Genomic DNA, 25,075 nt, shown 5'->3' on the forward strand with positions numbered 1-25,075 from the left:
AACTCATAGAATTGTGTTTTCTTGAAATTTGAAGTTTTAGAGTTACTTATTGTAATAACAAATAAAATATTGTCACAAAACAGTCTGTTGCTGCTCAAGGACCTCAAGTATAATATCACGGGAATTCAGAAAGAGTAACATTTTCATTGCTTTTGGTATCCACCACCAGTGGAAATGTGCTAATCAAAAAGGAATTATTCAGCCACTCTATGTAAAGACTAAGTTGGACTGCATGACAAAACCCCATGACAAAAGAGTCAAATATTTGCTACTTGCACAGCCTTCTATGAGCCTATTCACAGCCTAAGGAGTCACGAACCCCTCCTCTGGAGTGTGGCACTTTGTATTCACTCTGTGGGGAAATCAGAAGGGAGGCAGATGTGGGCTGAAGTGCTCTGACATGTTGAAACAGAGGCTGATTAATACACACTACCCACTTCCTGAATCTGGATGACTTGAATGTTTCCATGTTTATCAATGCCCCTACTGTATTGTATGGAGAATCCAAAAGTTTTTCACTTTGTGCGCTGGGTTTTTTTTCCCAGTTTTTGTTTTTTAAATAATATCAGTGGGGGAAAAAAAAAAAAGGAAAGAAAATTTAACTAGTCTAGAATAACTATGTTAATGATACATTTGAAATGCTAATTTGTTAATAGTTAAGCCACAGAAAGAAAGGGATACAGATGTATTTGGTAAAAAGGAACTGACCCAACATGACTGCTTCTCAAGTCCTGCTCTCAGGTAAATAGTGTGGGGTTTAATTGGTGCATTTACAGCCATGCTACAGTGTTACCTAAACAGAGTACAAATGCACATCCTTGCAGGATAAACATATATTTACATATAGACTGTGGGGACAATGATTTTGACTTAATTTAGACCTATTTGTGAGACAGCATGTTCACATTCACACTCAAGGTGACAGCAGTATAACAGCTTCACTTTGCTTTATGTCAAATGAGAAAGGCACATGACGCAGCATAGTAAGTGTAGGAGACACTGCTCTGCCATCCTACAACCAGGCACCACACCAGGGAAGCAGTTGATACTCTAGGAAAAAACTGGCTTCATGAAGACCTGTTGGGATCTCATTTTTATACAAAAATCTCGTCTCATTCCTCCCAGTGTCCTTCATGCTACAATTCAGCAGTTTCTAAGAGACATTTACAAGAGACCACAGTATTGTGTAGTATCGACATTTAATTAGCATTAAGGATTTTCATGCTCAGCTGGAGTATCGCTACAGACTACTACCAAAGTCAAACTAACCAGAGATTGGTAATCAATAAACTGTTGCGTCTCTTTGACCTTTTCCACAAGTTTTATTTGTCTCAAAACATAAGAGAAGCTGTTGTACCCATGCCAATCTTATTTTCTAGTGCAAAATATCACAGCTGTTTCTAAACAGCTTTTGTAATAAGTTATGCTATAAGACCCTGCCACACTTCACTTTCAATCAAATGAGTTGCTGTGTTTTCAATTATCCTTTCAATATATAGCACATATCTATCTTTAAAAATAAATCTAAATAGCAGTAACCAAGTAGGCACTTAATCCTAAAGGCACACAGCATTACTGTACAACACTGAGCACGCTGGAGCGAAAGTCTGACAAAACTATTATCAGGAATTGGCTTGGTCTGTTAAGCAGTTTCTGTATTTGCCACATCTCACATGAATGCTTCAACCCAAACTTTAATATAACATACTATAAAATATGGCAAACATTTAGGATGCAATTTAACAGCTAAGGTGAAGTTATTCTCACCTCAACATTCTTCTGTCATTGTTGCCTTAAGAACATTCCACAGTTCTACTCTATGCACTACTCACTGCGTATGACAATAACACGCAGAGAAACTGCTTGGCTAGTCTCTTTTTACTTACAATGCGTGAGCTGTTTCTCAGTCAAATCAGACCTCCTCGAGGTCAATGCACTTTTTACTGCTGATTTTAGAGGAACAAGAGGAACACAAAACCATAACCAGTATAAAAATCCAAATATCCTTTCTGATTAGACAGAAGACTAATACACGGTCAGAATTTTACACACATTTGGTCAACAGGATTTATTATAGAATACAGAGTTTTCTACCTATGCAAAAAAACCTGTCCATCTTAGTAATTAAATACTTACTCAGGTGGGCAAGGCTCAGTATTGCAGGCTCTTTGGTTTTCTGGAGGCTTACTGTCAGGGTCACAGTAATTGTTTTGTACGATGGAGCTGTCATCCAGCCTTTTACACACCACCTCTTGTTTCTGCACACCTTGGGATTAAATGAAAGAACATTAATTATTTAATTAACAATTTTTGTTCTTCTACTTGTTCAGTATACGTGTATTTCACCTGCTGATGACTAATTTTACCATCCCACTTTAGTTGGCTGAAAGCTGCAGCAGTGTGAATTTCAATTGACTGAATGCCCCTGACCACAATAAAGCTTTTATTTCCCTTCAATTTTAGGCTACCCCACTGAGAGAGGATTTTAAATTGCTGTTGTTTGCTAAAACAAAGGGAATATATTATAGATTTACTAACAGATTGTTTTTATTTGTATATTGCACAAAATCCATTTTCTGTCTGCCATCCTTTCCTAGTAAAGACACTTAAATTTCCAAAGAAAACATCACCAAATAGAATGTGGTCACACTTCAATGCAGAATTATTGTTTATGTGCTCTGGTTTAAAATAAAACAGCAATACTGGGAAATAGTTTTGCATTTTTATACATTTTATCCCACAAATTTTCTTCATGAAAATAACAGAAATTCATTCTGAAAGATACACTTTGGCTCTGTGAATACTCATTTTGTCTGGCACTTCCAGCTCTTCTTTCATTACCAACCATCAACAGAGCAATTTAGAATTGATCATTATTCCCCAAACATACTGACATAACACTGTCAAGGCAACATTATAATGTACTGTATTAAGCAGATTTTCTGTTTTTATGAAAAACGGGACCTAAAGAAAGGCAATAAAGAACCATTGATATGACAACAGTGTATTGTTGTAAAGACTACTACACACTGACTAGTCTCCCTTTAAATCAAGCTGTATAATGTTCATTAGCATAAAAAGACTGTGGATTTGCAGTTCACAGCGAGTATTTTATTGAACATGAGTAGTTATAATACTGAAATAATGGGATCATTTGCATTATAGAAGTTGCAAAAAGCCTTGTACCTTTCTTAAAACCAGAAGCAATTATTTAATTTTTCCAAAATGGGAATGGCATACAATTAAATGGGGATTAAAAACTCCTGGCTTCAAATATCTGGCAACTTTACAGCTACACCTTCATTTTAAGGTGTGCATAGAATCATAGAAAGATTAAGGTTGGAAGTAACCTTAAAGATCATCTAGTTCTAACCCCCTGATATAGCCAGGGTCGCCTTCCACTAGACCAGGTTGCTCAGAGCCCCATCCAACTTGTCCTTGAACATTTCCAGGGCTCGGGCATCCGCAGCTTCTCTGGGCTACCTGTTCCAGTGTCTCACCAACCTCAGTGAAGAATTTTCTCCTAATATCTAATCTAAACCTGATTTCTTTTAGTTTGATGACATTCCCTCTTGTCCTGTCCCATAAAAAGTCCCTTTCTATCTTTCTTGTAGGCCCCTTCAGGTACTGGACAGCTGCAATTACATCACCCCTAAGCCATCTCTTTTCCACACTGAACAAATCTAATTCCCTCAGCCTTTCCTCATAAGGAGGAAGTAGTATCTTTGATTCTTGACAAATAAGTGAAAGATCTAAACATTTGAGAAGCTGTGACACAATTCACTTTGAATTCTGCAATCTATGCAAACACTGCCAACAGATGAGAATAATTAAGAATCAGATCTCATAACCTGACAAGAAATATTTTCATCAATTTCCGACTCAAATTTCACCATGATGAGAAAGAGTATTTAATAGCTCTAGCCAAACAGTAATGCTAGGAACACGGCAGTGCTAGTTGACATACAAGTAATGTTCAGCCCTGATTAATCATTAATCCTTTCTACCACAAGCTGCCTTAATTTTATTGGTGAATGTGGCCTTCATAATGATATTTTCCTCAAAAATAATTGCTTAAGAATAATTTATTCATACTTGAGAATTAAGCATTTTTATGATGTATACCATTCTCGCAAATATATTTATCAGATAGCACAGATATTAATGTTACATTTTTACTGATTTTCCTACTGGCATCAGATATATTTCCTTCTATGCTTTAGTTAAAAATTGCCAGCCATAATAAATTAATTTCTGAGGAGTTAAGGAGTAAGAAAATGTTCTTAAGTTCTATGAACACAAAGTATCACTGTGCTCAGTTTTTAACAAACATTTAAGTCAGATGTGTTATTTATTGAATTTTGTTCAGTAGCATATCATCTGTAAGACAGTATTCACCACTATTCACTTACACAGTGAATCTTTAATTGATGCCAGAAGATACATTAATCCAGTTTTAAAAAAGTTCTGCAACATCGTGTCACACAGTATATAAACTTTATATAACTTCTGCCTAATCACAATGTTATTTAATATAAAATCTAAGAAAATAAAATCAGATTATAACTTTTAAGACAAGAAAAAGAAATAGAAAAGCAAGAAGTGCTGTTTTTACCCAAACAACAGTTACAACTTGGTTAGGCCCTGTAGGTCTTGGAAAAATCTTTTTAAATTTTCAACTCTTCCCTGAGTATATGGTCTCTCTTAAAATAATTTAAAAAGCACAGCTAAACAATTCATTTAAATTCTGGGGGGAATAATTACAAGCAGTTAGACAGAAATACTCTGCCTTCAAATCTGCAGACTTATAGTTTATAATAAAAGATAAGAAATATCCTCATAACTGATCAATGCCACCCTTAGAAAAAACATACAAACAAACAAACAACTCCACTGTTTTAGTGGCCACTATTTCCAGAGAACTGAGACGTTTTGCAGATTTCAATTCACAAATAGTCAGCATGACTTTCAGCAATTACATAGAGCACATTTTATTCTTGAATTTAAAACTGCAGGCATGTAAATGCCATATCTATTTTTAAAAGCAATCCCAAAAACTGTGGTTTGTGATTGCAACAGTTAATTATAAAGATTCCAGTACCAATACATAGTGACGCTTGCATCACCAAAACTAGTGCATACTGGTTAACCCAGACATACTTTCTGAGCTCACTCATCAGATCACAAGATGTTCATCACAGAGCCAAACATATATTTTCTTTGATGGGAAAAAAATATGTTTTATTTGTCGAAACATAGTTTCATAATTCATCTGAGGGCATGAAAGGAAAACATAGTTGGCACTACTCTACAAGAGTGAGGAGCCACAAAGAAAACGGGCCAGCAATCAATTTACTTAGTATACTGACTATTTCATAAAAACTCACACAAATATCTAAGACATTTAACTCATGTGGGGATGAACTCTAACAGAATAAATGAAATATGAACTAATGCTTAGGATTACTGGCAAATTCCAGAGAAATGCTGTTATTTGTTGTCATTTACTGCTAGAATTAATTAAGCATGGTAGAAATTTTAAAAAGAAAGAAAAAAAAAGGAGTAAGTACTTATTTGACTCACTTTTAAATGTACAAAAAAATAAGAAAAAAACATAAAGAAGCAATAGTTTTTTCCTTTGCTAGATTTTTTTAAACAATACCACTAGTCATTCTTTATTAAGAATACTTACTGATCTGGACTGTCATACATTTGCCCCTGGAAAGTTACAAGATAACATATAATGAAAGACATGCATGAGAGTAAATAAACTATAATTCAGGGATATATATCACCCTTCCCTCTCTCTTTCCAGACCTCATTTTATTGTTTCATTTCCTATTTTTACATATTTTATTTTCCCCTTTCTCAGTCTTTCTCATCAAATAGCAATCAGGTCCTTAAAGAAAATCTGTTGCTGCCATCCATTCTTTTTTAATTCCCTGTGTCCTCTCCGCTCCCATTGTTCTCTGTGTAGATAACCTTGCACTGTATATTCTGGTATTTTCTGGCATTGTTTTGTTGTAGTCTTGTCCAAGTTTGCCACCAGCTATAGAGACTCCATAACCTCTCTGGGCAATCTGTTCCAGTGCATGGTCACCCGTACAGTAAAGGAAGTTCTTCCTCATATTCAGGTGGAACTTCCTGTGCATCAGTTTCTGCCCAGTGCCCCTTGTCTTATTGCTTGACTCCAGTGAGAAAAGCCTGGATCCATCTTCTTGGCATCTTCCCTTTAGATACTGATAGACATTCACTGAAGACAGTCATTTTGTCTCAAGTATGAACAGGCCCAGATTCCTCAGCCTTTCCTCATAAGAGAGATGCTCCACTTCCGTAATTAACTGTGTAGGCCTCTGCTGAACCTGCTCCAGGAGCTCCTGTACTGTACTGAGGAGTTGTCCTTGTTGAATTTCAGGCAGTTCTTCCCTGCCCATCTCTCCAACCTGTCGAGGTCCCTCTGAAGGGCTGCACAGCTCTCTGGGGTGTTGGCCACTCCTCCCAGCTTTGTGCCATCAGTGAACTTGCTGAGGAGGCAGTTGGCCCTTCATCCAAGTCATGAATGAACAAGTTAAACAATACTGGAACCAGAATCTAAACTTGGGGGATACCACTTGTGACAGGCCTCCAACTAGACCCTGTGCCACTGATTGCAACCCTCTGGGATCTGCTGTCACTTGCTCACCATCCCAGGGACTGAGGTGAGGTTGACTGGTCAGTAGTTTCCTGGGTCCTCCTTCTTGACTTTTTTGAAGACCACTTGCTTTCTTCCAGTCCTCAGCCATCTGTCCTGATCTCCATGACCTTTCAAAGATGATCATGAGCGGCCTGGCTATGACCTCTCAGCTCTCTCAGCACTTGTGGCTGCATTCATACTTTGACCACCTCTATATTCACTCCAAGTGGCCTAACCCTGCTTTCATCTCCTGTGTATTTCCTGCCCATACTTGAGTAATGGGAGGAGTTCTTTATTCATCCAGAAGTTTCTTGCCCCCTTGGCTCAATTTTTTCTCATTGGGGTGCATCGTTCTTGAGACTGGAGGAAGTGATCCTTGAATATTGACCAACTCTCTTTGACTTCTGTTCCCTTCAGGACCTGTTTCCACGAGATTCTTCCAAGAAGATCCCTAATGAGGCTAAAGTTAGCCATCCTGAAGCTCATAGCAGTAATCTTCCAAACTGTCCTGCTGTCTTCATTCAATACTTTCACTCTGCAATCTCATGGTCACTACAGCCAAGGCTGCCCCTTGTAAAAGACTTTCTTCTTCGTTTAGAGGCAAACTGAACATGTAACTGTTTGTTTCATGAACTTTAACTTATGTCCTATATGATTCTATGGACCATACAGACAGAAAGGGAGTACAATGTCTGCTGTGGAGAGGCCATTGATTTCAGGTGTCTGGGTGAGTTTTCACACGTGATCATGAAATTCCTTGCATGCATCAGAGGTCAGAAATTCCAGAGAGCTAGCCATATAATAAGGAACTTATAACTAGCAAGTTAAGACTGTAATATATGCTTTGAGTTGCTCAGTACCATGAGAACCACACAGGGGAGGCAGGAATGGAATCCAGAGCTCTGGCACTGCATTGAGCTGTCATAAGCAGGAAACCCTCTCCTCTTTCCTAATGTTCTACTTACTGTGCTCTTCCTATTCTGTAAAACAGACAGGTCCTAGAACAGAGGTCCTGCTTAAAAAGGTAAACCTTTTTTACTGTTCAGTTGTGACTCCTCAGCATCGATGAACAGCAGAGATGAACATGATATAGAAGTCCAGTGGAAAAGGCAGCATGTTGCTATCTAACCAAAGACTGCACGTTGCTTGTAAGTTGTTCTTAACTTATTCCTTGGCTCCTGACTGCTCTAGTTACCCTTCTCTGAGACAAGACATACAGCTGAATGCAGTGGATTGCTCCCAAAACACTATGAAGGAAAGTGCGCCAAAAAAATCATGACACTTCTGCAATATACAGTGCTCCAGAACTATTTAAACTTTGCACTGCCACAATGCCTTTGTGCTCTGCCTCCTGATATTCAACATATATTCTCAAGTTCACATTAGAGAAACATCTTTTAGGTTATTACATGAAATAATAATCATGTTTTAAGAGTCACAGACTTGCTCAAAAAGTACGCAATGCAGATATAATTAGTCCCATTTAGAGACAACTTGACTTAAGTAGTGCTGAATGGACATGAGCTAGCATGTGACAGAACCTCTAAAAATGGTCAATTGGCCTGGTCAATTGGTCTCTGTTTCACAAAACAGCCACAACAACAGAACACAATTTAAAATTTCATAGTCATACTCAATTCTAACATTTTCTGGCTTCTAAATGCTAGCAAATTTGATGTTCTTCTAAGACACCTTGTTAAGTGTTACATACACTTAGACAAAAAGACATCACTTTAAAATACAAGTTCAGAGATGGATAAAAATTAAATGTATTGATTAGAACTTAGATTTGCCTACAGCTTTGATATAAACCCTATGCTTTGATACAAAAGCATTATCTGGCTCTACATTATCTGGACCTTTCTGATAAAAAGAAAAATTATATGATGAAACCTGATCAGTTTATGCACTATAGGTGAGCTACACCAACTCCAGTAAGAGGCAGGAAAATGTTGATGCCCTTAACTTGATCACAGTCTGTCCCTAAGTCACTATGCATTTCTTTAACCCCATAAATTAAAAATAATTTCCATGCCAATATTCTTCACACATGGTTATTATCCTTTTTACTTTCAGTGAGAAATTCTTTAACTGTTTAATATTTTGTTATCCTCTAAAGTTTGGAATATGTCTCTTCTAAAGACAGTTTGAGTAAATAGAAATTGGACTTCATAATGAATACTATAGAAATAAACAAAGCCATGCTGTGGTTTTATTTCTCAGTTTTCTCAACACTTCATATTTACACTAGTTAAATTTTTCCAGTTAAAGTCCCTGTCTCTACAATCTTGGTCTCCCTTTTCTTTTTCCCTGATTCAGACCCTCTTCAGAATCGAGTCTTCTTTTGGCATATGGTGAAAGGTGTTTCATAAACTGAAGGGAATAGCAGTACTCTCACAGAGAAATGAGATACAGTTTTTAAGATGAATTATAGCTACAATGTAATATGTATTTCATGAGAACAGTGCTCAGTGGAAATAAGTGACCACAGCATATTCTTCTATTAAGCTGAAAGACAGGAAAGAAAGTGCCTGGTTTGGCCACCATAACCTACCAAAGAAAATCTCTTCTCTGACTTCCCCTGAATTTAAAATTAATAAATGCAGTTTTAGGGATTCAAGAATCTTCTCTCAAAAGTTAATTAATTACATCACAATTTTTTAATCTAGACAAGTGCCTACTCCTTCAGAGCTAATTACTTTTTCCATTGTATATTGTCAAATGTGTGAAATGAGAATGATCTCTGTGACAGAAGATACATGGCTAAAATCTTGTCTCTACCTAAATCAATGGAAGTTTTCCCATGACTTCAGAAAGATCATTAACTCATTGCCATCATAAAAAATGGGATTTGACTATACTGCTAAGGTTCTGATACTTGGAACTGTCTACTGCCATGAGCTAGGCACTTCCCTTCTTTATACTTCTTTAAAATATTCCTTTCCCTACAACAGTTACTATTACTAAAATTGTAATTAAAAAAGAACTCTGTCACCCAGGAATTAACAAATGAACAATAAAAATATTGGAGAAAGTTGGCATCTTCTTCTATTTTGTTTCAAGACTTTCTTTAGCGGCTCAGAAAAGAATTTGTGCTATCCTTTGTGTCTCACATATGGCCAAGTTGTATTTAAACTGCAACTAGTAACAGCCACAGCAGCTTCCAGCAGAAGGGTGAGTCATCATGGTTCTAAACTTGAATACCTCCAGTGGCCAGAAAAACAAGAAAGTCACAAATACTTGTTTCAAAGGTCCTTTAAAAATATGGTATCTACCTCTTGCTATGGGCTGTTCACAGTGAAGTAGAAACTGAAATTCTGAGATGGATTTAAACACTCTCCCATATCTTCTGAAACAGAGTTATGTTGGGGAGATGATTCATTCAGTCACCAGAGAGAAGAAAGATACTGTTCACACAGCACTTCTACTCACCAGTCCTTGCAGCAGCAATGGTGTTGGCTTTGAAGGAAGCCAACTGTCCTGCTCTCCCAGCCAGAGGTAAAGAATTGCATTGGTGGCCACTAGAGGGAGGATTAGGAATATAGTAAGTTGTGGGCAAAAGCCACCCATGATGAACCACATGGGACAACCTACAAATCCCCCACTGCTGCCAAAGGGCAACAATTCTCTGATACTGCTATGGGCTGGTAAGTATAATCCAATTGTTATCATCTGCTAGAGAGGAGCTGCCAGTGTGCATCCTAAACTTTGGTGGCTGGAGGATAGGAGGACTGAGTAGGATTGTGTGAAGCATACCTACAAGCACACACAGAAAAATTCTCTTTAATTACAGGTGCCTATTTTGCCTTCTGGCTTTTAACCTCCTTACTTAAAACTTCTGCTGTCCTATACCAAGAAAGCTCCTGTGAAAAGCAAATATACCAGCTTCCAGAGAGTCTCAGAAGAAATACCAGCAGAGAGAGACACTGTGCCAAGATACACTGTATTTGAGCAAAAGATCTCAACATATTAAAGGTACTTGAAAACAATAAAATCCATTGTGATTAAAATAAATGTTCATTAAGGTTTGAGGCATGCCTGAAAGAAATGTTTTCAATTAGTCATCTACATAGTTATTTAGTGAAGTGTATCTTGCAATTCAGTTTACCCTTGTAGCTTGACTGCCTGGTGCCTTACCTCCAGCACAAGTGGCAGAACATTCTGACCAAGGCAGGTGATTCCATGCAAAGCCAACTTCATTGTCTCCACTGCCAGTGCGAGAGATGGGAACATTGAATTTATACCTTATACCCAAATTTTGTTCCTGTAGCAGAATCTGTAGTTGAAAACAACTGGTTATACCATTAAGACAGGCAAGCAGAAGGCAAACAGTGACATTTGTTCTAGGCATGTGTTGTGTCCTGTCAAAGGGAACAAATCAAGAAATGAAGCCATGGTAGCTCTTTTAGTTATTCCCAAAAGAATCTGTACTGATTTTTAAAACATACACAAAATAAAAGTATCATTGTCTAAGGTGAGCTTCATCTTTTTTATTCTCCCTTAACACAACTTTATAATTTATGTCATTTTTTATTCCTGCTAAATTGCTCTAAAAAGCCAGTTTTTCATAAAATTAATGTCTTCATGGGCATTAACTATGGAAGGTCGAAGTCAGATAAGGACATTACTGTGCAAACGTGTAACAGTTCTAACCAAAATCTTGTGATGAGTACAAGCCACATAGAAGCTAAGAACACAGATCTACCCTTGTGAGCACTTCTAGTGACTCTAGTAATAGTAATAATAGTAACAGCAACAGACTTGCTGAAGTCGTTGTTTTCCCTTAATGTGACAGCCAACAGCTAAGTTTGGTAGAATCACACCTGTGATTCCATGAAAGGAATATCAAAACTCTTCCCACAGCCATATCACTTCAGATGATATAGACCAAAGTGCAACAATCACCACGAGTTTTTGTCTACTCTCACTGCTGTATTGCAGTTCTATAGATCACCTATCCAATACCAGCCTTTGACTTTCTATCAATTTTTTTTCATTGCTAGTAATACATAATCATGCTAGATGCAGCAATCTGACTCATCTCAGAGCTACTTCTCATCCATTTCTACATTCTGTTACATTTTGCAGAAGCACATCTGCCTATCTCCATGGAACAAAAGAGCAGAGAAGTTTCAGAAAGCAAGTCAGTGATGCTGACTGAATAAGAAAAAGCATCTTAATAATTGTATACTCATTCTGTATGGACTCTCTAGCTTATCCACAGCTACAGAACCAAAAAAGATGATTCACTTGTTTGAAAATGCTGCCTAAAATATGAATATCCATGTAACAATTATTCTCAGAAAAAAATATCCCATCAGGCTCAGGCAGTTCCTGAACTGCAAATCCGGCAGCTGACAAAATACAGTGGAAAAGCATCACCTTTTTCTTATACTCCTCCTCAATGCAGTGGTGAAACAGCTGGCTCACTATTGCCTGTTGTCAGAGACATGGTATCACGATCCTGGTCACATCTTCTGTTACATTCTCCTACCTTATAAAATCAGTTCAGAGCAATGTGTGCCACAGCAATATACTTTAACATGGGTCAAATCATGATACTCCTTCTGTGGTAAGAGTATATATATGTCACACTCAGGCCAGGCATAAAGCTACTGACACCTCAGAACTGTCAGGGATTGTCAGCAGTATGCAGAAACATAACACATGGCCCATTTACAATTTCTGCGGCCTTTACTGTGAACCGCATTTAACAGATGAGGCATTTTCTGTGAGATTTCCTGGTGCTTTTCTGACTTTATCCCTGATTGACCACAATGTTTGCTGGTCATTTTTGAAAGGTAGGAAAGCAGTATTAAAACCCTCACACCAAGTCTCCGCTCAGCAAGCTGTACACTCTTTGAAAACAAAACCTATTTTGATTTCATTCACAGCCACACCTTTTCTCAGAACACAAAAACATACACCAAATTTCAGAAATAATATATTAAGTATAACTTTACCATGACTATGAGATTTTCTGAAGTAGGGCCTAGTGCTTCCAAAGACTCTGGTTCATCTGTTGGCCTCTTGTAATGGAAAGCTGTTCCACCAACATCAAACTTTCTTGGCCAGTCAATAGTCCAGGCACCATTAATATAGTAGTCATCCTCTTCAGATTTTAAAGCTTAAAAAAAAATACAAGCCACCTAAAAATTGGAAGCAGCATTTATAATGGAGCCATTTTAAGTTAATCTACTAATCTGTTAGAAGTATGTGAGCTTCAGCTCTTTTTCAGTCAGTATAAAGCCTTTTCTTTAGCCCTGGTCAAAATATCCCTCATGCAAATGAACAATTTCGCCTCTGCAATAATCTTCAATATGCAGGTGCACTTTGCAAGTTTCAACATGCAGATGTTACATGGAACAAACCAGAATGCCTCATGCAATTTGCAATATATCTTCAACTTTAAAACTGAGCCCATGTGCAATGTATGCTGACCTAAAAAAACACATGCAGGTCTGAAATGTATAATCCATTATCAACTCATCTTTAGCTCAAGAAGCATCTCAGATAAGGTGCAGAGGCAAAAAAAGAGAAGAAACATTGAGTATGACATGTGATGCCAACCAGCTCTTGTTTTGTTGCCTTTGTCAACCACATTTTTTTTCTTATTAAAACAGAAATACAAGATATTACTACTACAAACCCAAATATTAGCTACTTAATGTGCTATTTTGTTGTTCCTGATTTAAAGACTTGAATCATAAAAGAACTGTAGGTGAAACAGAAATTTCATAGCTAACCAACCATTAGGATGCAAAAGCACCTATTATTCAGGGATTTGTATTTGATATTTTACCAATAATAATAAGTTTCTAAATATGAAACTGACATTGCATCTATCTTAAGGTGAATGTTCTATGAATTAGATATTGACTTCTTGATTTAAGGTGAAGATTTACAAGTTATACACATTTAATTCATATATTTACTTTAAATAAAACATGTTTTTAAAGGTTGGTTGGAAACCCCTAATCAAAGAGCCTGCCATTTTTTGTTGAAAAAAATAACTGACTTTATTGGATAGGAAAAAATTCATATAATAAAGTTAAGGACTAAGACACCTTTAGTTGTCTGATGTTTTATTCTCAACTACATGCAGTGGACAGTTGGTTTACCTTAAACAAAATATCGCAATGATATTTAAATTTTCTAAAACAGATCAGAGAGCATTCATGTGAGCATGAGATAAAGCGAAAGACAGTAACATTCTCCTGGTGACAGTCATACTCATCAGGGATTAGTAACCATTTCCATAAGCACTATAAGGTCTGAAAATGAACATCTTTCCATAGCATAAATCTAACTGCATTGACTTTCCTGGATTTACTTAGGAAATACTCATATGTTTTGAGTGAGGAAACTAGCTCTAACACATTCACTTATCTGGAATTCTCAAAGTAATTTAAGTTCCTCATTGTCTCTAGAATTTTTGTAGTATGAGAAGGAGATGATAAAAACAGTGAGGGTAGGAGAAGAGGATAATATGCAAGCATTTCTGCACTAAAAGAAAGGAATGGGGCTTCACTATCTATTTTACTCAGGTATGTGAAATACTATGTTAGAGCTGAATATCAGTGTTTTGTTGTCTCAGTTGTCCTATGTCCACATAGCCAATCCTAGCTTATATATCCTATATCCATCCCAACTTAGTAAAAAAAAAGGTTTCAGGGCCTCACAAAGTTACCAAGACCTATTAAAGTCCCTCTTACTATGCCACTCAATCACTAACATTTTCTTGTTTTCTACTAAGAACAAATAATGAATTATTTGTTTATATTATTTGAGACATACAACTGCAAAAGAGATAAATAATTGAGGACAAGAGTACAAACATTCTCAAACATGTTTATGTAATTAAAAATTCAGAAATTACATGCTATCAATTGTGTGTATGCTATATAGACTTAAACCAATGTACATCTAGAAACAGTTAATTTTTTACCTGACTGTCAAAGAAAAATGCATTTTCATTCTGCAAATAGATTAACCTAATTTCAGTTGGTATGCACAGGTAAAGGCCACACAGTTGTGACTATCCTTCCAAAAATTACATGGCAATAGATATGCAGTGGCACAATGCTATTAGCATACTTGACAGAAGAAAAAATTTCATCTCCTAATCAAATAATTTATGAGAACTTGAGAATGCAGAAAGTCCATAAAAAATTAGCATAAGAGGAATATGAAGTCAGATGTTACCCTGGGTCAAGCCATTTAAGGGAAGATAACAACATTACAAAACATACAGTTTTTTCAGTAGGTCTGAACACAGAAAATTTTTGTCGTTGCTGGGTTATCTGTTGGAGTGATCAGTTAAAATATTGTACAGCTGCAGAAAGGGGCTTTTGCTGTCACATCACTAGGAGTGATATTGGTGCAGAAATGATCAGCCAAAAGACAGAGTGAGGGAAGACAGGTTCTGACTGAGGTAACTGAATTCTCTAACTGTATCCTAAATTTGAGGCCATGACTTAAAAAAGAACTGGGTCTTAGTTTAAGGAACTATGGGATGTTGTTAGTTTGAAACCCTTGGTCTGAAAAAAGAAGCGAGTGTGAAAAACACAGAAAAAGAGGGGTTTATTGTTTAGTATTGTAGAATAATAGAATAGTTTGCATGGGAAAGGACCTTTAAAGGTCATCTAGTCCAACATCCTGTAGTGAGCAGGGACATCTTCAACTAGAACAGGTCAAATACTTCCAGGTGAAGAAGGTTTTGTATACTGTCAAATGGATAAATTGATTTCGTAGACTGTGGTCACATATTTGACAGCAGTGCACATAAAATAAAATACAGTAATATGTGTAAATGGTTGTTTTCAGCAGAATCAGTTCTCTAATCTAGATCTTAGTGTGGCCACACAAACAGCTGTCCTGGAACAACAAAATTCCATGAAGAGAGAGAAGGAGCTGCAAAGTTGGCACTACCACTAAAGAAATATCCATAAAAGAATATCCTTAATGTGTGTATTTTAATATAATAAATTAATTTTTAGCTACCATTGTGCTTGTCTAGTTCTTTTAAGGGAGCAGACAAACTAGAAGACTTCCCAGAAACTGATGATCCTAAAAAAGAGATCTGATTCACACTCACAGAACATAACATTCTACAAAATTATATAGCCCCTGCAACTTAACCAGATTATCTTTTACTATGATATAATGGCACTTTGGAAATCTTGAAACATAAGAATCTAGTAAAGGAGAGGAATCTCCCATTTGTGTAGTCAGGGCTCTGTGGCATGAAACAAAGTAGTGAGGAGAGAGTCTGGAACTCAGGAAATCCCTTGAAATTGTGACAAACACATAAAAAAGTATTTATGTACAACTGTACATTTTTAGATCTGTGGCCAGATTAAATATCAATGAAGTTCTATTTAAGCAAAAAAATTTCCATTTTTCATTCATTTTATTCAGATCATGCCAATCAAAATTTCCCAGATCACTTTCTCTGCTGTATTCCTACAGAAGAATAACGAACAATTGTAGTAGCATTTTTGTTCTGGTTTTCAGCTGTCCATGAAAGAGTTCTTCACAGAAAATGAATATGATAGTATGCATTGCATGCATTTATCCCACCACCTCTGTTTGAAACAGGATATAGAAACAAACTCACACATACTATATTTTGACAAGGGGGAGGATCCATGGGAAGCATGATGCTGAAAGAATAGTAAGCATTCCACTGCTAGTAGTGTTATTACTCCTGCAGAATGGAGGGTGATTTGAGTATCTGCTGAATTACAGCAGGTGGGGGCAGACAGAAAGAAAGGTAGGCATTCAACAGCAAAAGGTACCCTTATTGTCCATATAATCCACTTAGGAATTTATGTAATTATGAGGATAATTGCTTAACTCACACTTGCAGATATCACAGTCCTTTCCCACATGTTAGTGTTATATACCAACTATATGGACTACAGACTGACAGAAGTAGCCTCGGTGGCTGCTTTTCAGCTTAAACAGGTAATAGCTTTTGGTAGAGTTAATAAGTAGAACTAACTAGCTCTCTAATCTATTTTGGGCTAAGAAATTGGTGTTCTTGCACCACTGTCAGCTGACTGCTATGCAATGCAAGGTACAGAAACTTTCAGAAATTCACACTATCTTGATTAAGGCAGATTTGTAAATACCAGTATTGAAAAAACCAAAAAACACATTCAACAGGCTTTAAAGAAATGAGTAATAATCTGGAAATTTGAATTTATTTATATGCTTTACAATTGGTTTCCTGAAGTATCTCAATTAATAACATAATTTTCTGGATCTCATTTTTCTTATCTATAAATCAGGAATGGCATCTAGTCCCTACAAGAGCAACACTGTCAAATTAATACATTAAATTGCCTTAAAGTAAGAAGACAGCACTATTAGCATTTAAGTAACTACGGTTGCTGATGAACTAAAAGTGTGTTTTAAAACAGTATAATCCCCCAAGAGAATTCCCAGATGGAAGACATTACTTCACAACGGGACAGTAGGTTATTTATTTCCTCATTATTGAGTATTTTATTTCCTCATATTGAGTATTATTTCCTCATCCACTTCAATTCAAGTCTAACACTTTTACTGTAGTGAAGTAAACATGATTTTGCACTGAATGGACAGGGAGGAATCACATGGTGTATTTCAATAGCTCCATTCAAGAGATGATGATGGCTGGGCTTCGCGAATGCAGATTTGGGAAGGACTGTCCCCACGTGGGTGTGCCCTTCCAGCCTGCACAGAGGATGTTTTAGGTGAGGCACAGTGTGTGCAGAACTGGCCCCACTGTTTAAGTCCTCAGGTTCATCTGCCACGGCCGAGTGAGCTTGGACAGTGACAGTGAAGGCCTCAGGACTAGAACCTACAGCCTCCGGTATTCCCAGGAGGTCTCCCATCCAAGGACTAACCGGGCCTGGTCCTGCTCAGCTTCTGAGATCTGACAAATACATCCTAACTAACTGCTGTAACGGTCTGATCACAACCTAGTACTACCAGCAAACTATTCCCTCTGCTACTTCTACTGTGCGTGTGACTTGGCCAAACCAGAAAATGTACCTTCAAATCACAACATAAACTCTGACTTAATAACAGTATGCTATTTAAACCATGCTCTTACCAATATAGTTCTTTGACATTGCCACTTCTCTTATTTCAATGTGCACAGAACCTCTTGGAATTTGAACCACTTCCATATATCCTGTAAAACAAAGAGAAATTTTATTTTTTGCTGCTTATATTCATCAACTAATGTAACTAACCAAAAAATTAGTATGAGATATGGCATTCAAATGTACTTGAACATTTTCTTTCAAATGATAGAAAGTCTGTACAAAAATTCTGAACTGATAGCAAGAACCTATGTATTCAGGAATTTATTTTTGTAAGAACTAATAAAGTATTTTTATCAGTGTATCACAAGCAATTAACATGTAAAATGAGCTTAGGATTCTATAGTAATTCAAGTGGGTGACGACCTCAGTCAGTCATTTATTCTGACTTCCAGCTACAAGCAGGGTCAGCTAGAAGGTCAGACCAAGCCAATCAGTGGTTTATCCTGCTGGGTCATGACAAACTCCAAATACAGAAACTGTACAACCTTTCTGGGCAATCTGATCCACTGCTAGACTGTCCTCCTGGGGAAATACCCTTTTCTTCCACTTGATAAACACCTTCCTTTCTATCAGTTTACTGTCATTGTCTCATCTCCCACTAGGTACCCACCTGTGCAAAGAGCCTGACACTGTTCCTTCCATGACCTCCTAACAGGTATTGGAAGGCTGAAACTAGGCTGCTGCAAACCAGAGGATTCTCCAGGCTAAAGCAAGCCCAACTCTCTCAAACTCTTCTCAGAGAGGGTCAAGTGCTCCATATCCATATAATCTGACTGGTCCTCCACTGAACCAAACTAATTCCAGTTTGTCACTCCTTTTCCTGTACTAGCAGGTCCAAAACTGGTAACTCTAAGATTACAAGATTATTACTGTCTTTTTTTTTTTTGGACCTGCTTTACAATAATTCCCTATATACATTTCCTGAGTTCTTAATATGAATAATGTACCAGACATTTCTGGATTCTTGCTATTCTAAAATGTCATGCATGACTAACCACATTCTACCCTACACAGCAAAATAATACACATTACTCTTACTATGCCATCATAACTAAGCAATACCAAAAAACCCCCACCCATTTCTTTTAGTGCATGAAAGACCAACAGAACTAAGTATTCAGTAATAAAACACATTTTTGTATTTAAGATAAATCCAAAGTAACACAGACAAAAAAGGAAACAATGAGGCAAAAAGAGCCAAAGTGAATGACCTGCAGCAATGCCATATTAGTAATCAAGGCAGCACTGATATTTACTGAAGAGTCATCTAAATGCATTGAGCAACAGAATGGACATACATGTACATACCTCCTCTGGGTAATGAATCATTGAAGAAACCTTCAATGGCTTCACAGGTACTCCCATCTCCTCCACAAACACGGCATCTATCTTCCCTAGCATCAGACCCCAAAATATTATCACAACCTACATGCTGAGAACATATAAGAACAAATATTTTATCAGGATGATGGCCTTGCATTATGATTTTTTCTACCAAATTTGAGATACTCAGTTTCTTCTTTATATCTACTTTGTTTTTGATAGCCAGTACTTTAAGTGGGTTTTTATTTGTCAGTGAAAGAACATAAAAAAAGGAGAAAAATCCAAATTTGCAGTTGTTATCAGATCCTAATTAATAAGAACATTGTATTTCTACTGTGTCATTCAGGAAGAGATTTCACAGTGTTTTACAAATAATATGATTACTGCAGTTATCAGCAAATTATTAGTGATGTTATTTAATAACACAACAGCCATCTACACTGTTTTGTTAAGGTTTTGCTGTGTGTTCCCTAAACATTTATACAGTACCAATAGTATTCCTATTTCCAAAGGCATTACAGCATCAGAGACTGCATTTTCACATCCTGCAGAAAAAACTTGCAATTTTCACAAGTCTGAATATAAAGTGTAAATGACTACACAATAAGAAGAAATGCAGAATGAAACACAGTGAAAAGCTGAATTATATGCTCTATCAGATGAAAAGAAATTAAAATGAATGAAAATAAAGATACACCCTATGGGAAAAAAGAAACAGAAAATAAGATGAAACAAGTAGGTTTTAAACAGAATGAAGACTGCAGCTTGCCAATTTTTCCTGGATTTATACAAAAAAAGAAGGCAGCTACATAACTGCATAGCTGTCTTCGTTTACTCTCTAATGATATTATCTGCCATCTTGTAAACAGGCAATACATAGTGCAAAAGGGAAGTTAAAATACTTTAAACAACTGACAAAATTATTGTTCTAATGATATACATTTTGACTTATTGATTCACCAAGACAACAAACACCCAACTTTATTAGCAGCTCATTCTCAAACTAAGATGTTTTTCATTAGCTTACAAAAAAAAGGCAAAAGCTTTTGATCTCACCATGTCATTCAATAAATATACATCTTCAGTCCTTAATTTAGCAAAGAACTTAAGCATTAAGCTTCAGTTATGTTAGTGCTTTCAGTGAAACCAAATAATGTTGAGAGGCACCAGTACTGTTCAAACACCTACATGTACATACTAAGTAATTAAGTATGTAATACATGTAAGTCGTAAGTAAGTACATAATTAAATGCTTTGCTAAACTGAAGAAGCAGTGGAATGTAAATTACAAAAAAATAGGGCACAGACCCCCAGTTCTATTGAAATTCTGGTAATGCAGTTCTACAGGAATTTTACTGGATAATCAGATTTTTAGTAAATGGCAAATACTTGCATTATCTTTTTTTCTAGAGCTAAAGAGTAATAGTGACAGCTTTCTGGTTCAGTGACATTAACTGCAGGATATTTTGAAATAGGATGAACTAGTTAAGATACAAACAAATTACTATGTTCACATTTAGTGTTTTTCAGCCAGAGTAGTGTTCTAACTGAAATGAGGAAACAGGCCTTGGAACAGTGCAAAGAATCTGTTCATCCCCTGTTGCTCTTATCATCAACTCTTCAACAGAAACCATGAAGAAGAAAAAAGACAGAATAACAGATTCTATGACTGTTTGTGAGAAGCTACTGAAATTCACATGATTTGTCTATTTTATGCAATGCCTTAATCATCTGGCTCAATCTTACACTTTTATTAAGAACTTGACCTGCCAAAACTCCCATTTCATATAATATACAAGGACTATAATTAAATGTGGATTACAGCAGACACAACAAAATAATCCATAAGTACTCTATAAAACATTTGTAACCTTGCATTCTCCATTGATACAGATATCCAGCGAATCAGCATTGCATTGAGTCCCATCTATTACTGCAGGAGCACGTTCAGTGTAAAAATTGTAACCTTCAGCCAAGCAGTTTAATGCACATGGTTTAACCCCACCTGGACGACAAAAACAAATGAAAGGGGAAAAATCCCAACAGAAATCTTGAAAAGTTAATGTTTAGGTTAAAATATTATGCATAAACAGATCTGAGATTTATAATCTTACCTCATACATGACACACATAATGTATACACTTTATTTAACTTCCCCTTACTGATTTCTTGACTCTTCTTTCTTGCAAAAAAAGATTCTTTCTCATAGCAAGATATGGCAAAGTTGGCTGGCTCCATAACAATTCCATTAGGTTAACACAATCCTGATGATTATTGAACAGTTTAAAACATGAGAATACCGCTTCACTATTTGAAAAGGAGGAGTAACAACCAAATGTAGCACTAGAAGTAAATCACAGCAATTTCAAAACCGAGATCAAACTATTTAAATAGGAATTTAGTCCTATTTGAATTACGTTACAGCTCAGACCACATGATCATGACCACCTTTCCTAGGCTTTTAATCTAAAAAACCATTGGTAAAACCATTTAGGTTTTTAACCTGAAAGTCATGGGTAAAACCATTCAAGTTAATAAAATAAGAAAACTTTCTAAAGCCCTCAGGCTTTAGAACAGGAAAAAAAAATGAAAGTGTAATCCAAGAACTTTGAACAATGACAGAAACATAACTAAACCTGATTAAACTGTTTCAAAGAAAAAAGCAAATTACAACATTCCTCCTCCCTCCCACAATATACTGTATTATTAAACAGTGCAATTACTTATAATTCAGTCATTGCAATCTTTAGAGACTTAAAAATTCTTTTACTCATTTCTCATTTTCCTAATATTCTGACTTTAAGAAAGGAAAACTTATTGTGAGATTTAACACTGAACTCATCATGGTAGAATTAAAGGCACTTAGAGATCACCCATAGAATCTCTAATTCTATTGCAGCTGCAGGTGGAAAAGAGGTCCATATTTTTAAAGTGGATGCTCACTCTTCTTCACAGAAAAACAAAACCTATTATGCTAGAGAAATGTTGCTCTTCTGCAACATGATCAGCAACTGACAAAAGTATGAGCTTAACAAACATAGCTCGTTCTACTTAATCAGAACATTCTGTTTACAAACATTACCCTCTATATAATGTTTATATAATTTTAAAGAGTTCACATATGACAACATTTTTGCAATGCTAACTATTACCTCCTGTGTAGGGTTTCCAGTTATAATACTTTCCCCGGAATGGCATATTGTCAAAATCTGCACATTGCTTCTCTCGAAAATCACGGGCCCCTGAAGGACACGGCTAAAAAAATTAGACAAATTGTTAATTTATTCCAAACACAAACATGAAAGGAATTGCTTAAATGCTTATACTACAAATACAAATGCAAGAGATTAGAAGATGGTTTCCTGCTTTGTCTTGTGGCTCTGATTCTAAAATTTGCTTTATTAGTTTACAGTTGAAGTGTCTATTTTGTGTCCTTAAATTGTCACAAAAGAGCTGAAATAATTTAAAGTAAGGTAATAATTACATAACAGTTTCCATAAAACTGGAAAATCAGAATCCTGTCAAACCATGTGTCACAATCAATCCATCAGGTACCTCCTTATAAACACATTGAGAACAGCTGGAAAAAAAATTGGTAAGAGCTGTCGGGTCAGTTAAACAGTACTAAGCAGCTGTACATGTTATTAAGACATCAAGAAAAAAATAAAGCACTTTCTAGAAAGTTGTTCCACTCCTCTTTACTTGCAGCCTTGACAAAAGTATAGTTTTAAGGTTGAGAATGAGAACAGATAGCATGTCTGGCTCTGATTATTACCAGCTCTGATTATTACCAGCCTCCAAGTATCAAGAAATAAAAACTTTCATTTAACTTTTCATTGCTTTGCATTACCAATTACAAAACTATAAAGTATCTCTTTTACTTGGAATGAGGGTAGATTTAAGTTAAATTAATCTTAGAAAGAATTATAGGAGAAACAAAATTCCTTGCTATTTCACGTTTTTCATCAGCAGATTCAAGGTAATAATGAAAACTAATCTTGAATATACCCTCAGCATATTAAACACTGTTATCAATGTTTAAGTATGTGCTGAAATTGCAAGCTTCATCAGACAAAGTATTTAAAATATAGATTAAAATCATGTTTGGACTGGAAAAGAATTTGTTTGACAGACATCAGAAGTGTTAATAAATATTCCTATTTTATCAGCAACAGAAGAGTCCATTGTATGGCAGTTTTACTTGTCTTCCTATGTATCTAAGCCAGTTAGTACTTCTCAGGAATCTGAAACGCATTCAAGTGAAAGGAGGTCTACAAACACAGATGACAAAAATTTATTGCACAATGTAAATCTTAACATAATAATTATCATTCTCATATATTAATCAAGACCATACAATAGGCAGGTGGTGTGCAATAACTGCTTATCTTTATTGGGAAAGATATTTGCCTTTTTCATGCAGTCACAGTACATTGATAACTCTTGTCAAGCAACAGACAGGCTGGGATTCCCAATGCTGTAGTATGAGATTGCTAGTCATGAGCTAGGAATCTTGCAAATGTATGAGAACTTAAAATCAGGTGTGAAGAAGGTCCTGAGAAGAACAGGTTTTGAGCTAAAAAGGTATTAACAAATCATTGAAAGAACACTGACTCAACATCAAATATGTTTATCTTGGAGTTTGGGGTCAGGTAGACCTCAGTAACTGAACTTACTGTTTCCTACTAAAAAATGTATATACACGACCTCAGAGAAGATGAGAAACCCAGCCAGGGGAGTGACAGTTCAAGCCCAGGAACTATTACAAGATGGAGCTCCTCACATGAATTCATTTTAGAAAAAAATAGCTTGAAAATGTTAAAATTATGAAAGCAATGAATAATAGCTGTGAATGTATGCATAATGAAAGGAACCAACAAAACCCATTTCCTTTCATTCTATTAAGAGAAAAGAGTGAAGAACAAGAAGCTTTTAGAAGTATGTGTAAATATATACAGAAATAAAACTTTTCCAGGAGTTGAAAGCAAACCATGTTTCTCATCAGACATATAAAAAGGAAGCTTTTTCAGTTTTAGAAGTATATAAAATTAAGATTCACATCCTTATACATATTTTAAATCAATGAGTTACTTTAACTGAGAAATACTGTGCCTTGCAATTCTATTAATGTTTTGTTGCTTGGAGTGTTTTTAATTAAAAATACTTTATATAGAAAAATGCATATTGTTGTTAGAGATAGTTTGTTTGGTGGTAGAAAATAATTTTCTGTTGAGTGTGCTCTTTAGACTACCCTTTTTTTTTTCCAGAACTCATTAGCTAATGTTATTTTCTGCTGATCTCAATGTTTCCATTAGCAGATGCCTTTTGAATTAAAAAGTCATATATGGCTTTGGAAATGCTTGATGAGAAATAAGCCTAGTAGGAGTGTATGCTCTGCTTCCAAAGGATTAAAATGGTCTAAAGAAAAGGCAACAGAACTGACTCATCTCTGCAAGAAAAATTAAGTCAAAATGAAGGGGCTTTTGTGCTATAAATAGTGGGAGCTTTAGGGAGTGCTATGCTGAAAATTACAGATGGGCAATGAATGTTGACACCGCAAAATAAACTTCAACAGAAAAGATGCAAAAATAACACAGTTTTCATAAAAACAGTAACAGATTTGCATGCTTTAAATGCCTACATTAATGAAACATATCATCCATTAAAAATGTCAAGCACTAAGGACTATCATAAATCTTGAAACAAAATCTACTATACTCTGCACTTCCTAGTGATACAGAATCCTAAATATTACTAGAAAAGAAATAGACTTTAATTGTACTGTGTAAATTACTATTTTCTAGAAAATATCAAAGATGAAGAGGTGAAACAACACCTTTAGGTACAGATTCTCTCAGTGTTATGAACTTCCTTGATTTAAGACCAAAATTAAGATTCATTTAAAGCTAAAATAGTAGAAAAGCCTTTTCATATTTGCAGTGCTACTGACTTGGAATTTGACTTGGAAATTTATGAATG

At 36.0% G+C, this 25,075-nt stretch overlaps 1 protein-coding gene across 2 annotated transcripts in view; it reads right to left on the reverse strand.

The window, feature by feature from the left end:
- Positions 1–25,075, reverse strand: part of ADAMTS6 (ADAM metallopeptidase with thrombospondin type 1 motif 6) — a 145,794-nt gene that overhangs the window by 14,210 nt on the left and 106,509 nt on the right. For both annotated transcript variants that reach the window (XM_071580628.1, XM_071580627.1), the window contains exons 14-20: positions 22,249–22,351; positions 20,967–21,100; positions 19,081–19,204; positions 17,778–17,858; positions 12,637–12,800; positions 10,811–10,949; positions 2,137–2,266 (exon numbers count right to left, since the gene is read on the reverse strand). In XM_071580628.1, coding sequence (XP_071436729.1) covers positions 2,137–2,266; positions 10,811–10,949; positions 12,637–12,800; positions 17,778–17,858; positions 19,081–19,204; positions 20,967–21,100; positions 22,249–22,351 — 875 coding nt within the window. The remainder of the gene's footprint in view (positions 1–2,136; positions 2,267–10,810; positions 10,950–12,636; positions 12,801–17,777; positions 17,859–19,080; positions 19,205–20,966; positions 21,101–22,248; positions 22,352–25,075) is intronic.

Source organism: Pithys albifrons, chromosome Z (assembly GCF_047495875.1).
Source record: "Pithys albifrons albifrons isolate INPA30051 chromosome Z, PitAlb_v1, whole genome shotgun sequence".
NCBI lineage: Eukaryota > Metazoa > Chordata > Aves > Passeriformes > Thamnophilidae > Pithys > Pithys albifrons.